Raw genomic sequence first — 16,505 nt, 5'->3', positions numbered from 1 at the left:
GGTTAGTGGCTATTTATATCTTTATTTGGTCGAAATTGTGATAGCTACCTATGCAGGAAAAAAATGGTGGAGAAAAAAAAGTTGTGTCTTTTGCTATCGTGGTTAGCTAATAGATTTACATATTGTGTCTTCCCTGTAAAACATTTTAAAAATCAGAAATGATGGCTGGATTCACAAGATCTGTATCTTTCATCTGGTGTCTTGGACTTGTGATTTAATGATATTTAGATGCTAGTATTTACTTGTGGCGCTATACTAGGCTATGCTAGTCAGCTTTTTTTACTGATGGGGGTGCTCCCGGATCCGGGATGCGTAGCATCCCACCTCAAGCTGAAAAGCTCAAGCTGAAACCTCGACGGCTCTCAAAGAACTTTACTGGATTTTATGCAAACTGGAAACCACATATTCTGAGGCTGCATTTATTGTAGCTGGGGATTTTAACAAAGAAAATCTGAGGACTAGGCTGCCAAAGTTCTATCAACATATTGACTGTCGTACTCAAGCTACTAAGACTCTCGACCATTGCTATTCAAACTTCCGGAATGCTTTCAAGGCCCTACCTCGCCCTCCTTTCAGCAAATCTGACCACGACTCCATCTTGCTCCTCACGTCCTATAGGCAGAAACACAAACAGGAAGTGCCCGTGCTTTGTACTATTCAACGCTGGTCTGACCAATCGGAATCCACGCTTCAGGACTGTTTTGATCACGTGGACTGGGATATGTTCCGGGTAGCTTGCGAAAATAATCTAGACACATACACGGATACGGTGACTGAGTTCATAAGGTAGTGTATAGGAGATGTAGCACCCACTGTCTATTAAAACCTACTCTAACCAGAAACCGTGGATAGATGGTAGCATTCGTGCAAAACTGATAGTGCGAACCACAGCATTTAACCATGGCAAGTAATATGGCAGAATATAAACAGTGTAGTTATTCACTCCGCAAGACAATCAAACAAGCTAAACGTCAGTATAGAGATAAAGTGGAGTCGCAATTCAATGGCTCAGACACGAGACGTATGTGGCAGGGACTACAGACAATCACGGACTACAAAAGGAAAACCAGCCACGTCGCAGAGACCGACGTCTTGCTTCCGGACAGGCTAAATACATTCTTCTCACGCTTTGAGGATAACAGTGCCACCGATGTGGCCGGCTACCAAGGACTGTGGGCTCTCCTCCGGTTCCAACGTGAGTAAAACATTTAAACGTGTTAACCCTCGCAAGGTTGCTGGCCCAGACAGCATCCCTAGCCGCGTCCTCAGAGCATGTGCAGACCAGCTGGCTGGTGTGTTTACGGGCATATTCAATCTCTCCCTATCCCAGTCTGCTGTCCCCACATGCTTCAAGATGGCCACCATTGTTCCTGTACCCAAGAAGGCAAATGTAACTGAACTTAATGACTATCGCCCCGTAGTACTCACCTCTGTCATCATGAAGTGCTTTGAGAGACTAGTCAAGGATCATATCACCGCTACCTTACCTGCCACCCTAGACCCACTTCAATTTGCTTACCGCCCCAATAGATCCACAGACGATGCAATCACCATTACTCTGCACACTGCCCTATCCCATCTGAAGAGGAATACCTATATTTACATTTAAGTCATTTAGCAGACGCTCTTATCCAGAGCGACTTACAAATTGGAAAGTTCATACATATTCATCCTGGTCCCCCCGTGGGGAATGAACCCACAACCCTGGCGTTGCAAGCGCCATGCTCTACCAACTGAGCCACACGGGACCAGAATGTTGTTTATTGACGATAGCTCAGTATTCAACACCATGGTACCCTATGGTGTTAAATGCAGACGACACAACAGTAGTAGGCTTGATTACCAACGATGAGGAGACAGCCTACAGGGAGGAGGTAAGGGCTCTGGGAGTGTGGTGCCTGGAAAACAACCTCACTCAATGTCAACAAAACAAATGAGATGATTGTGGATTTCAGGGAACAGCAGAGGGTGCACCCCCTATCTACATTGACAGGACTGCAGTGGAGAAGGTGGAAAGCTTCAAGTTCCTTGGCATACACATCACTGACAAATTGAAATAGACCACCCAGTGAAGAAGGCGCAACAGAGCCTCTTCAACCTCAGGAGGCTAAAGAAATTTGACTTGMCACTTGAAACCTTCACAAATTTTTACAGATGCACAATTGAAAACATCCTGTCGGGCTGTATTACCGCCTGGTACGGCAACAGCACCACCCGCAACCGCAAGGCTCTCCAGAGGGTAGTGCGGTCTGCCCAACCCATTACCGGGGCCAAACTACCCGCCCTACAGGACACCTACAGCACCCGATGTCAAAGGAAGGCCAAAAAGATAATCAAGGACATCCACCCGAGCCACTGCCTGTTCATGCCGCTACCAACCAGAAGGCGAGGTCAGTACAGGTGCATCAAAGCTGGGAGCGAGAGATTGAAAAACAGTTTCTATCTCAAGGCCATCAGACTAGCCAGCTACCACCCGGTTACTGAACCCTGCACCTTAGAGGCTGCTGCCCTATATACATAGACATGGAATCACTGGTCACTTTAATAATGTTTACATACTGCTTTACTCATTTCATATGTATATACTGTATTTTTGTCAATGCCACTCCGACGTTGCTCGTCCTAATATTTATATATTTCTTAATTCCATTATTTTACTTTTAGCTGTGTGTATTGTATGTGAATTGTTATACTACTGCAGTGTTGGAGCTAGGAACACAAGCATTTCGCTACACCCACAATAACATTAGGGTGATATTAGGGTTATATTAGGGTTATATTAGGGTTAGGGTTATATTAGGGTTAGGGTTATATTAGGTTTAGTTTTATATTAGGGTTATGTAAGGGTTATATTAGAGTCAGTGCTTCATTATACACTATAGCCTACTGCTGAGTCACAATCACTACCCCCCGCCCCTCCACCCCTTTCTCTCTCACAGATTATACAACTAACCCAGATCATTTACCTTTAGATTGATCGGTGAGCAGTGGCTTTACTGTTTGATAACACTCCAACCTTGAACTCTCTATCACTCGCTATTTCTCTCCCTCTCTCGCTCTCTATTCATCTATCTATATTGCTCTCTCTATATCGCTCTCTCTATCCCTGAGGGGGAATATGCATTTTTGTGCCCTCTTCACTACTGCCTTGGTGTGTTAGGACCATGATAGTTCCTTAGTGAAGGAACTTGACGCTCTCGACCCGATCCACTACAGCCCTGTCAATGTAAATGGGGGCGTGTTCGGCCCTCCTTTTCCTGTAGTCCACGATCAGCTCCTTTGTCTTACTCACGTTGAGGAAGAGGTTGTTGTCCTGGCACCACACTGCCAGGTCTCTGACCTCCCTATAGGTTGTCTCATCGTTGTCAGTGATCAGGCCTACCACTATCGTGCCGTCTGCAAACTTATTGATGTGGTTGGAGTCGTGCTTGGCCATGCAGTCGTGGGTGAACAGGAAGTATGGTCAGCGTGGCGGATGTGTTGTTGCCTACCCTCACCACCTGGGGTCGGCCCGTCAGGAAGTCCAGGATCCAGTTGCAGTCCCAGGGTCATTAGCTTCGTGATGAGCTGTAGTCAATGAACAGCATTTCACATAGGTGTTCCTTTTGTCTAGGTGGGAAAGGGCAGGGTGGAGTGCAATAGAGTTTGTGTGATCTGTTGGGGCGGAATGCAAATTGGAGTGAGTCTAGGGTTTCCAGGATGATGGTGTTGCTGTGAGCCATGACCAGCCTTTCAAAGCAATTTATGGCTACAGATATGAGTCCTACTGGGTGGAAGTCATTTAGGTAGTTTACCTTGGCGTTCTTGGGTACAGGGACTATGGTGGTCTACTTGAAACATGTAGGTATTACAGATTGGGTCAGGAAGAGGTTGAAAATGTCAGTGAGGACACAGTGAAGAGCGTGATCACACAGTCGTCTAGAACAGCTGGTGCTCTCATGCATGGTTCAGTGTTGCTTGCCTCGAAGCGAGCATATAAGGCACTTAGCTAATCTGGTAGGCTCGTGTCACTGTGCAGCTCACGGCTGGGTTTCCATTTGTAATCCATGATCATTTGTAAGCCCTACCACATCTGACGAGCGCCAGAGGATTCGATCCTGTAGTAGGATTCAATCTTCATCCTGTATTGACGCTTTGTCTGTTTGATGGTACGTCGGAGGGCATAGCGGGATTTCTTATAAGCATCCGGATTAGTTTTTTGCTCCTTGAACGTGGCAGCCTTTAGCTCCATCACTTATATGCATATTGACTAGAGGGGTTACGGTTAGGGGGGCCAGGTGGGTCTTGTCCACAACAAGACATGTACACTACATGACCAAAAAAAGTATGTGGACACGTGCTCGTCGAATATCTAATTCCAAAATCATGGGCATCAATATGTAGTTGGTCCCCCCTTTGCTGCTATAACAGCCTCCACTCTTCTGGGAAGGCTTTCCACTAGATGTTGGAATATTGCTGCGGGGACTTGCTTCCATTCAGCCACAAGAGCATTAGTGAGGTCGGGCACTGATGTTGGGCGATTAGGCCTGGCTTGCAGTCGGTGTTCCAATTCATCCCAAAGGTGTTCAATGGGATTGAGGTCAGGGCTCTGTGCAAGGACAGGTCTTCCACACCGATCTAGACAAACTATTTCTATATGGACCTCTCTTTCTGCATGGGGGCATTGTCATGCTGAAACAGGAAAGGGCCTATGTATTCGGGCAGGTAGCGTTCTCCTGGTATCCGCCAAACCCAGATTAATCCGTCGTACTGCCAGATGGTGAAGAGTGATTCTTTACTCGTGTTTCCATTGTTCCTGAGTCCAGTGGCAGTGAGCTTTGCACCACTCCAGCCGACGCTTGGCATTGCGCATGGTGATCTTAGGCTGCTCGGCCATGGAAACCCATTTCTTGAAGCTCCCGAAGAACAGTTATTGTGCTGACGTTGCTTCCAGAGGCAGTTTGGAACTCGGTAGTTAGTGTTGCAACCGAGGACAGATGATTTTTACTCGCTACGCGGTCCTGTTCTGTGAGCTTGTGTGGCCTACCACTTCGTGGCTGAGCCATTGTTGCTCCTAGAAGTTTCCACTTTACAATAACAGCACTTACAGTTGACGGAGGCAGCTCTAGCAGGGCAGAAATTTCACAAACTGACTTGTTGGAAAGGAGGTATTCTATGATGGTGCCACATTGAATATCACTGGGGTGGCAGGTAGCCTAGTGGTTAGAGCGTTGGACAAGCAACCGAAAAGTTGCAAGATCGAATCGCCGAGCTGACAAGGTAAAAATCTGTCGTTCTGCCCCTGAACAAGGCAGTTAATCCACTGTTTCTAGGCCGTCATTGAAAATAATAATTTGTTCTTAACTGACTTGCCTAGGTAATTAAAGGTAAAATACTTTTTTTATAATAAAAAAAAAACGGAGCTCTTCAGTATGGCCATTCTACCTCCAATGTGTCTATGGCGATTGCATGGCTGTGTGCTCGATCTTATACTACTGCAGTTTATATACCAGGGTTGGCTGGCCTTCTGTAGTCAATCGTAGGCTCAGTCACTGGTATACTTATATTTACAAAGCCATTTTGGGTTTACTACCATTTTATTTGGGCATTATTTATTGTTCAGAAATGTGGTGGGTACTTCCTTCGTTCCAAATGTCCGAACTGAATTTGGTAAAAGGGATTTTATGTACTCTGTGCCATCGGCTTGGAACGCCTTACAAAATACTTTAAAACTGGAAGAACTTGTCCTGATTGGTGTTTTTAAATCATTGATGAAGGATTTTGAGGCTGATTCTCTGACTTGTCAATGTTTTTAATTTGCTGTTTTATGATTTTGTTATACTCCTATGAATTCTAAGGTTTTTACTAGATTACCAGTAGTTTGTCATGTCTGTAATTGTGTAATGACTTGGTGCTGCCAATCTTGGCCAGGACACTCTTTAAAAAGAGATTTCAAAACTCAATGAGCCCTTCCTGGTTAAATAAAGGTTAAATAAAAAAATTAAAAAATACACCTCTCAGTAACAGGTGTGGCTGAAATAGCTGAATACACTAATTTGAATGCATTTCCACATACATAGTGTATGTATGGGGGACCATCTTGCCTGGTACTCTACCCTACCCAACACTCCTGGTGCTCCACCCTACAATCCTGGTGCACTGCCCTAACCCAACCACTCCTGCCTATTTTTACCCTATACAACACTCCTGGTATTTTACCCTACACAACACTCCTGGCATTTACCCTACACAACACTCCTGTATTTTACCCTACACAACACTCCTGGCATTTTACCCTACACAACACTCCTGGTATTTTACCCTACACAACACTCCTGGTATTTTACCCTACACAACACTCCTGGTATTTTACCCTATACAACACTCCTGGCATTTTACCCTATACAACACTCCTGGTATTTTACCCTACACAACACTCCTGGTATTTTACCCTACACAACACTCCTGGTATTTTACCCTATACAACACTCCTGGTATTTTACCCTATACAACACTCCTGGTATTTTACCCTACACAACACTCCTGGTATTTTACCCTGTACAACACACATACAACATACATTTTAGCCAGGCTTAAAATATAATTAAATATAGTTATAGAAAATATAACTAACAGTTATTTAAATCATGACTTTATCAGACACATTCCCCTTTCACACACATATCAACCTCAGCTCTCAGTCCTGCATTAAACAAGTTGTGCTGAAAGCCTCAAGCTGACACATCCTGTGTGTGTGTGTGTGTGTGTGTGTGTGTGTGTGTGTGTGTGTGTGTGTGTGTGTGTGTGTGTGTGTGTGTGTGTGTGTGTGTGTAGATCGTCCAGGCCTGCTGAATGTGAAGCCCATTGAGGAGCTACAGGAAACAGTCCTCCACTCTCTGGAGCTCCAACTGAAACTCAACCACCCAGACTCCCTGCAGCTCTTCGCCAAGGTATTATCATGGAGATTTACAGTATACTGTAGAAAATACTCTGATGGGTTCTGAAGATATACTGTAGAATACTCTAACGGGTTCTAATTCTAGTTCTAATACTCTGTTCTGATTCTAGTTCTAATAGTCTAATACTAAAATGGAATCTAATTCTAATCTAATGCTCTGTGTTCTGATTCTAGTTCTAATAGTCTAATGGGTTCTAATACTCTGTTTTGATTCTAGTTCTAATAGTCTAATACTAAAATGGATTCTAATTCTAATCTAATGCTCTGTTCTGATTCTAATTCTAATAGTCTAATGGGTTACAAACGGACTATACAGCAACAAGTAGTGAGTGGAATTACAAATAGCACAAATTCAAAAAAGTTAATGGTGAATAAGAGCCCCTCTTCCCAGCTGCCCACTGCACTGAGGCTAGGAAACACTGTCACCACCGATAAATCCACGACATTTGAGAATTTCAATAAGCATTTTTCTACGGCTGGCCATGCCTTCCACCTGGCTACCGCTACCCCGGTCAACTGCCCTGCACCCCCCACAGCAACTCGCCCAAGCCTCCCCCATTTCTCCTTCACCCAAATCCAGATAGCTGATGTTCTGAAAGAGCTGCAAATTCTGAACCTCTACAAATCAGCCGGGCTAGACAATCTTGACCCTCTCTAAAATTATCTGCCGAAATTGTTGCAACCCCTATTACTAGCCTGTTCAACCTCTTTCGTATCGCCTAAGATCCCCAAAGATTGGAAAGCTGCCGCGGTCATCCCCCTCTTCAAAGAGGGAGACACTCTAGACCCAAACTGCTACAGACCTGTATCTATCCTACCCTGCCTTTCTAAGGTTTTCGAAAGCCAAGTTAACAAACAGATCACCGACCATTTCGAATCCCACCGTACGTTCTCCGCTATGCAATCTGGTTTCAGAACTGGTCATGGGTGCACCTCAGCCATGCTCAAGGTCCTAAACGATATCATAACCTCCATCGATAAGAGACATTACTGTGCAGCCGACTTCATCAACCTGGCCAAGGCTTTCGACTCTGTCAATCACAACATTCTTATCGGCAGACTCAACAGCCTTGGTTTCTCAAATGACTGCCTCGCCTGGTTCACCAACTACTTCTCAGATAGAGTTCAGTGTGTCAAATCGGAGGGCCTGTTGTCCGGACCTATGGAATTCTCTATGGGGGTGCCAATTACAATTGCTATATTGTAATTACCTCGGCACTATCACCTATTTTATTGCCTTACCTCCCTTATCTTACCTCATTTGCACACACTGTGTATATATATACAGTGGGGAGAACAAGTATTTGATACACTGCCGATTTTGCAGGTTTTCCTACTTACAAAGCATGTAGAGGTCTGTAATTTTTATCATAGGTACACTTCAACATGTGAGAGAACGGAAATCTAAAACAAAAATCCAGAAAATCACATTGTATGATTTTTAATAATTAAATTTGCATTTTATTGCAGACATAAGTATTTGATCACCTTCCAACCAGTAAGAATCCGACTCTCACCAGACCTGTTAGTTTTTTCTTTAAGAAGCCTCCTGTTCTCCACTCATTACCTGTATTAACTGCACCTGTTTGAACTCTTACCTGTATAAAAAGACCTGTCCACACACCAATCAAACAGACATCACTCTCCACAAGGCCAGACCAGAGAGCTGTTGAGGACATCAGGGATAAAATTGTAGACCTGCACAAGCGGGATGGGCTACAGGACAATAGGCAAGCAGCTTGGTGAGAAGGCAACAATGTTGGCAATATTAGAAAATGGAAGAAGTTCAAGATGACGGTCAATCATCCTCGGTCTGGGGCTCCATGCAAGATCTCACCTCGTGGGGCATCAATGATACATGAGAAAGGTGAGGGATCAGCCAGAACTACACGGCAGGACCTGGTCAATGACCTGAAGAAGAGCTGGGACCACAGTCTCAAAGAAACCAATTAGTAACACATATGCCGTCAATGGTAAAATACTGCAGCGCACGCAAGCCCCCTGCTCAAGCCGGGATGTCCAGGCCCGTCTGAAGTTTGCCAATGACCATCTGGATGATAGAGGAAGAATGGGAGAAGGTCATGTGGTCTGATGAGACAAAATTGGGCTTTTTGGTCTAAACTCCACTCGACGTGTTGGAGGAAGAAGAAGGATGAGTACACCCCAAACACCATCCAACACATGAAGCATGGAGGTGGAAACATCATTCTTTGGGGATGCTTTCTGCAAAGGGGACAGGACGACTGCACCGTATTGAGGGGAGGATGGATGGGCCATGTATCGCGAGATCTTGGCAACGACCTCTTCTTCCTGTAAGAGCATTGAATGATCTGTGGGCTGGGTCTTCCAGCATGACAACGACCCACAACACACAGCCAGGAAACGTCCAGTGAGTGCCATGCAAGTACTCAAGGTTGGAGTGGCCTAGCCAGTCTCCAGACTGAACCCAATAGAAAATCTTTGGAGGGCGCTGAAAGTCCGTATTGCCCAGCGACAGCCCCGAAACTGAAGGATCTGAGAGAAGTCTGTATGGAGGAGTGGACAAAATCCCTGCTGCGAGTGTGGCAAACCTGGTCAAACTCCAGGAAACGTATGATCTCTGTAATTGCAAACAAGGTTCTTGACCAAATATTAAGTTCTGCTTTTCTGTGTATCAAAACTACTTCATGCACAAAAATGAAAATTATTTAAAAAAACTAGGTGACCCGTATTCATCGGCTTAAACTGTCGTCGTGGGCATCTCCTAACTGCCCTTATTATTACCTTACACGAGGAATTTTCATCCTAGAGGCACAATCCTCGCTCACCTTTTCTTTATTTTTGTTTAATCGCTCACAGTTTTAAGGGTCATCCTCGCCCATATAAATTATTAACGACCTCTACCCATGCTTTGTCACGCTAGCGGAAAAACCCAGTGCAACAAGCCCACGGCCAGTCTCCGCTAGCCCCCTCATCCCTCCCCCCCCCTCTGTATGCACAATATCGCCTTTTCTCATCCCTCCCCCACGTCCTATACCTCTTACGTCTTACTACCGCATCACTCTCGTCTCCAAGAAACATTATAAGGGACACCTCAAAAACACAATCCCAACCTCGCTTAACCTCTCCACATCTTCTAATCCACATTTGTTGAAATCCCAAAGCTGCTTCCATAGGACCAGCAAACCACTGCCCGCACACCATTTACCCAAAAAATCTTAAATGCTTGGCACAACGGAAATTAGACCACCAAAAGGTCTAAGCACTAGGCAATTGCAAACGACCACCCCAAAAGGACGCTCTTCTGTGAATTTGCACGTCGGGGACCCAGCAACACCTTACTCCCAGTTCCTCTGCATTACTGCGACGGCTGATTCGTATGGTGTGGCGACTATTTGAATTGCATGCGTGCTTTACACTCTAGTTTATCTGTATACTGTGGGCCGTAGCAACCCCACAAATTGGACTCAGGTAGTGCAGTTCATCCAGGATGGCACATCAATGCGAGCTGTGGCAAAAAGGTTTGCTGTGTCTGTCAGCGTAGTGTCCAGAGCATGGAGGCGCTACCAGGAGACAGGCCAGTACATCAAGAGACGTGGAGGAGGCCGTAGGAGGGCAACAACCCAGCAGCAGGACCGCTACCTCCGCCTTTGTGCAAGGAGGTGCACTGAGGTGCACTGCCAGCGCCCTGCAAAATGACCTCCAGCAGGCCACCAGCAGAGTTACTAACAGACTATACAACTACAAGTAGTGAGTGGAGTTACTAACAGACTATACAACTACAAGTAGTGAGTGGAGTTACTAACAGACTATACAACTACAAGTAGTGAGTGGAGTTACTAACAGACAATACAACTACAAGTAGTGAGTGGAGTTACTAACAGACTCTACAACTACAAGTAGTGAGTGGAGTTACTAACAGACTATACAGCTACAAGTAGTGAGTGGAGTTACTAACAGACTATCATTCACTGTGTGTTACGAATCCCTTTGGCCCGGCAGTCTAGGGGGGATGGTAACGAGACCCGTAACATAACTCAGTCAAAGTATAAGTGAAAACGTAACAGTGAGAACGAAAAACCACACAACTAAATTACCGTCAAACACTCATGGTTTATTTGGTAAACACACGGTAAAGGGGGGGGGGCAGGAAAAGGGGCTGAGCTGGACCCAAGGAAAGAAACAAATAGCCAAAAACACTCCTAGACTAGCTAGACTAGCCTACTTCAATACAGCTAACTAACCAAAAATACAGTGGGTGGACCGCCCAGTTCTAACTAGTGTTCTTAGACAAGTATTCCTACAGGTAGTGTATGCCCATGGGCCACTTGTGTGGAGGTGTGTCTTCTGATTGATGACTGATTGTTGACTGATTGGGGAACGATGATTGCCACCTGTGAGGGGAGAAGGAGAGAAAATAAATACACACAGGATACACTCACACAGGATACCTGTATCCGTAACACTGTGATTATTATTATTTGACCCTGCTGGTCATCTATGAACATTTGAACATCTTGGCCATGTTCTGTTATAATCTCCACCCGGCACAGCAAGAAGAGGACTGGCCACCCCTCATAGCCTGGTTCCTCTCTAGGTTTCTTCCTAGGTTTTGGCTTTTCTAGGGAGGTTTTCCTAGCCACCGTGCTTCTACACCTGCATTGCTTGCTGTTTGGGGTTTTAGGCTGGGTTTCTGTGCAGCACTTTGTGACATCAGCTGATGTAAGAAGGGCTATATAAATACATTTGATTTGATTTAGTAAACAAGTTAAATGTCTTGTACAGATGAAATATTTTTCTCACACATAGCTTACTTGGACACTGCGTCCCCACATTTCCCACTCTCCCACTTAGAATACCCTGAAGCCACAGGGCTCTTCTCGCAGGCTCTATTTCCCTACGTGGGAGCATTGCGATCCGTAGGTCGTGATTTTTGACCTGGTTACATGTACATTGAACAACACAGCAGCTTTTTACTAAAAATCAACAACGAAGTTGTCTCTTTTATAACTGGGGTGAATGGGGAAGAATGTTTGTTTTCCCCAATTTGTGGGCGTGGTCCTTATTATTACGTGAATATACATCGACTTGGATTATGGGTGCTGGAGATACACTACCGGTCAAAAGTTTTAGAACACCTACTCATTCCAGGGTTTTTCTTTATTTTGACTATTTTCTACGTTGTAGAATAATAGTGAAGACATCAAAACTATGAAATAACACATATGGAATAATGTAGTAACCAAAAAAGTTTTAAACAAATCAAAATATATTTTATATTTGAGATTCTTCAAAAAGCCACCCTTTGCCTTGATGACAGCTTTGCACACTCTTGGCATTCTCTCAACCAGTTTCATGAGGTAGTCACCTGGAATGCATTTAAATTAACAGGTGTGCCTTCTTAAAAGTTAATTTGTGTGATTTCTTTCCTTCTTAATGCCAATCAGTTGTGTTGTGACAAGGTAGAATATTTGTATACAGAAGATAGCCCTATTTGGTAAAAGACCAAGTCCATATTATGGCAAGAACAGCTCAAATAAGCAAAGAGAAATGACAGTCCATCATTACTTTAAGACATAAAGGTCCGTCAATTCAGAAAATTTCAAGAACTTTGAAAGTTTCTTCAAGTGCAGTCGCAAAAACCATCAAGCGCTATGATGAATCTGGCTCTCATGAGGACCGCCACAGGAATGGAAGACKCAGAGTTACCTCTGCTACAGAGGATAAGTTCATTAGAGTTAGCAGCCTCAGAAATTGCAGCCCAAATAAATGCTTCACAGAGGTCAAGTAATAGACACATCTCAACATCAACTGTTCAGAGGAGATTGTGTGAATCAGGCCTTCATGGTTGAATTGCTGCAAAGAAACCACTACTAAAGGATACCAATAAGAAGATGAGGCTTGTTTGGGCCAAGAAATACAAGCAATGGACATTAGACCAGTGGACATTTTTCCTTTGGTCTGGAGTCCAAATTGGAGATCTTTCTGAGACGTGGTGTGGGTGAACGGATGATCTCCGCATATGCATATCCCACTGTAAAGCATGGAGGAGGAGGTGTTATGGTGTGGGGGTACTTTGCTGGTAATACTGTCTGTGATGTATTTAGAATTCAAGGCACACTTAACCAGCATGGCTATCACAGCATTCTGCAGTGATATGCCATCCCATCTGGTTTGGCCTTAGTGGAACTATAATTTTCTTTCAACAGGACAATGGCCCAACACACCTCCAGGTTGTGTAAGGGCTATTTTACCAAGAAGGAGAGTGATGGAGTGCTGCATCAGTTGACCTGGCCTCCCCAATCACCCGACCTCAACTAAATTGAGAGTGAAGGAAAATCAGCCAACAAGTGCTCAGCATATGTGGCAACTCCTTCAAGACTGTTGGAAAAGCATTCCAGGTGAAGCTGGTCGAGAGAATGCCAAGAGTGTGCAAAACTGTCAAGGCAAAGAGTAACTATTTGAAGAATCTCAAATATAAAATATATTTTGATTTGTTTAACACTTTTTTGGTTACTACATGATTCCGTATGTGTTATTTCATAGTTTGATGTCTTCACTATTATTCTACAATGTAGAAAATAGTACAAATAAAGAAAAACCCTTAAATGAGTAGGTGTTCTAAAACTTTTGACCGGTAGTGTATACTGTAGAATACTCTAATGGGTTCTGGAGATATACTGTAGAATACTCTAATGGGTTCTGGAGATATACTGTAGAATACTCTAATTGGTTTCTGGAGATATACTGTAGAATACTCTAATGGATTCTAATTCTAGTTATAATACAATAAAGAGTTCTAAATCTATTCCTGTGGCTATTCCCTTGCTCTCAAATCAACTTCCTGTGTTTGCACATTTGGGATCTGTCTTCTGCCTTTTTTTTTAAATGTATTTGATCGTTTTAATTTGTTGACTGTGTATGAAAGGTTCCTAACAAATGAAACATATTATGTATCGTTTAGGTTCTGCAGAAGATGACAGACCTGAGGCAGATAGTAACAGACCACGTGCACCTAATCCAGCTACTGAAGAAGACTGAAGTGGACATGTGTCTCCACCCACTGCTGCAGGAGATCATGAGAGACCTCTACTAGTAGGGTCAATATGAAATGGCACCCTATTCCCTATATAGTGCACTACTTTTACGCACTATATTAAATAGTTTTTCATCCAAGGTAACGGAAAAACACCGGTTCAAAACCGCATATGGATGTGTTAGTCCTATTGATGCCACTGATGAGGCATATTGGGGCGGCAGGTAGCCTAGGGGTTAGAGCATTGGGCCAGTAACCGAAAGGTTGGTGGATCGAATCTCCAAGCTGTCGTTCTGCCCCTGAACAAGGCAGTTAACCTTCATTGTAAATAAAAATGTGTTCTTAACTGACTTGCTTAGTTAAATAAAGGTAAAATAATAAATATTGGAATACTATATTAGGGACTAGTAACTACTAGTCAGAATGAGATGTTAACCTGTCTGACGTTATAGATTCTAAATGGTTCTATTGGCGCTGTTGGAAAGGAAAAGGAAAAAACCACTGTGATTATTATGAGCCATATACTGTAGTTCCACCAATTAATATACGTTATGCTGTATGTAGGTTCATTAGAGTTTATAAACAAAAACTTACATCTATAATATCAAGATGTAACTGTCTTAAAGGTTTATCCCCATAGGACCAGATAGGCTACACTAGGTAACAGGTAGAAGGTCCACCTGTCAGATCTGATCTCAGTTGACTCACCTGCAACATAGAGAGTGGTTTCGATAGGGTTTCTATAGTGCTTATATAGTGTTTCTATGACGCTTCTATAGTGCTTCTACAGGGTTTCAATAGTGCTTCTATAGGGTTTCTATAGGGTTTCTATAGGGTTTCTAGTGCTTCTATAGGGTTTCTAGTGCTCCTATAGTGTTTCTATAGGGTTTCTAGTGCTTCTATAGGGTTTCTAGTGCTTCTATAGGGTTTCTATAGGGTTTCTATAGTGCTTCTATAGGGTTTCTATAGGGTTTATATAGTGCTTCTATAGGGTTTCTAGTGTTTCTATAGTGCTTCTATAGGGTTTCTAGTGTTTCTATAGGGTTTCTAGTTAGTGCTTTATAGGGTTTATAGTAGCTTCTAGAGGTTTTTAGGTTCTAAGTGTTCTAGAGGTTTATATAGGGTCTTAGTGCTTTCTATCGGGTTTCTAGTGCTTTATATGGTTTAGTGATTCTAGAGGGTTTATATAGGGTTGTCTAGTGCTTCTAGAGAGGTTTCAAATTGGTTGATTATTATAGTGCTTCCATATATGGGTTTCTATGGTTTCTAAAGTGCTGTCTATAGGGTTCTAGGTTTCTGATACGGTTTCTGTAGTGCTTCATATAGGGTTTGCGTAGGTGCTTGCTAGAGGCGTTTCATAGGGGTTCTAGTGCTTTTAGAGGTTTTAATAAGGGCTATGTGCTTCTATAGCGGTTTCTAGTGCTTCTATACTGCGTTCTAGTGTTCTAAGGAGTTTATATAGAGGTTTCTAAGTGCTTCTGAGGGTTTTATGGCTTCTAGAGGTTTTAGTGCTGTCTAATAGGTTTTAAGTGACTTCTATAGGCGTCGTATATAGGCGTTTCTAGTGCTTCTAGAGGGATTTCTAGGCTTTAGAGGGTTCTGATGCGTTCTATAGGGTTTCAGTGTTCTAGACGGGTTTCTAGTGCTTCTAGAGGGTTTCTATAGTGCTTATAGAGGGTTCTAGTGCTTCTATAGGGTTCTAGTGCTTTAGAGGTTATCGTAGGCTTTCATATAGGGCTTCCTACTAGTGTCTAGTTTCTATAGGTTGTCTATAGTGTGTTATAGGGTTACTAGTGTGTCGTAAGCGGTTAACTATAGTGTTTGGTTCTATAGTTTCTTGGTTATATAGTGTGTCATAGGGTTTCTATAGTGTGGTCTATAGGGTTTCTATGTGTGCGTATAGGGTACTTAAGTGTGTCTAAGGGTTACTATAGTCTGTTATAGGTTACGTATAGTGTGTCTATAGGGTTACTATAGTGTGTCTATAGGCGTTACTATAGTGTGTCTATAGGGTTACCATAGTGTGTCTATAGGGTTACTAGATATGTCTGTCTCTATAGGGTTTCTATAGTCTGTCTAAGGGTTTCTATGTGTGTCTATAGGGTTTCTATATGTGTCTATAGGGTTACTATAGTGTGTGAGCTCATTATGTAGATATATAATATAATTGTGCTTCATATGATATTTTGAATAATTTGCCAGCTGTTAATTTGTATTTTGGATCAATGAATGTGTGAAATCTAAAGCCATATAAATAAATACATATTTTATGTACATGCGTAGATGGATAAATAAATACAAAATCTCAGAGTAAAACACCTTATGTTTAAAATGCTGTACTTGTTGTATTTCAAATACAGTATTTTTCAGATTTTTATGTTGATGTTATTTGCTACTATTTTTTGTTGTTGAAACAGACATTTTTTTTCAAAAGTGCAAATGGGACTGGTTTTTGCATTTAAAAAAAAAACTGTTTTAGACTCTTGAACTTGTCAAAATATGTAAATAAATATTTTCTAATTATCTCTTTTCATAATTTATTAATCCCATTAG

General features: G+C 42.9%; 1 protein-coding gene and 1 long non-coding RNA gene across 4 annotated transcripts in view; both read left to right on the top strand.

The window, feature by feature from the left end:
• Nucleotides 1-15,651, top strand: part of pparg (peroxisome proliferator-activated receptor gamma) — a 55,124-nt gene extending 39,473 nt beyond the window's left edge. Inside the window, exons 7-9 of one of the 3 annotated variants that reach the window (XM_070438548.1) lie at nucleotides 6,814-6,929; nucleotides 13,881-14,995; nucleotides 15,629-15,651. In XM_070438548.1, coding sequence (XP_070294649.1) covers nucleotides 6,814-6,929; nucleotides 13,881-14,012 — 248 coding nt within the window. In that variant the 3' untranslated portion in view covers nucleotides 14,013-14,995; nucleotides 15,629-15,651. The other 2 variants (XM_024136769.2, XM_070438549.1) reach the window with 2 other exon arrangements.
• Nucleotides 15,652-15,879: 228 nt separating this feature from the next.
• Nucleotides 15,880-16,505, top strand: part of LOC139024104 (uncharacterized) — a 1,102-nt gene continuing 476 nt past the window's right edge. Inside the window, exons 1-2 of the long non-coding RNA XR_011475338.1 lie at nucleotides 15,880-15,986; nucleotides 16,034-16,065. This is a non-coding gene — a long non-coding RNA (uncharacterized lncRNA). The remainder of the gene's footprint in view (nucleotides 15,987-16,033; nucleotides 16,066-16,505) is intronic.

The sequence above is a fragment of the Salvelinus sp. IW2-2015 genome, unplaced genomic scaffold (assembly GCF_002910315.2).
Source record: "Salvelinus sp. IW2-2015 unplaced genomic scaffold, ASM291031v2 Un_scaffold1010, whole genome shotgun sequence".
NCBI classification, from domain to species: domain Eukaryota; kingdom Metazoa; phylum Chordata; class Actinopteri; order Salmoniformes; family Salmonidae; genus Salvelinus; species Salvelinus sp. IW2-2015.
The sequence above is the reverse complement of the archived record's forward strand: the minus strand, read 5'-3'. Positions and strand labels throughout refer to the sequence as shown.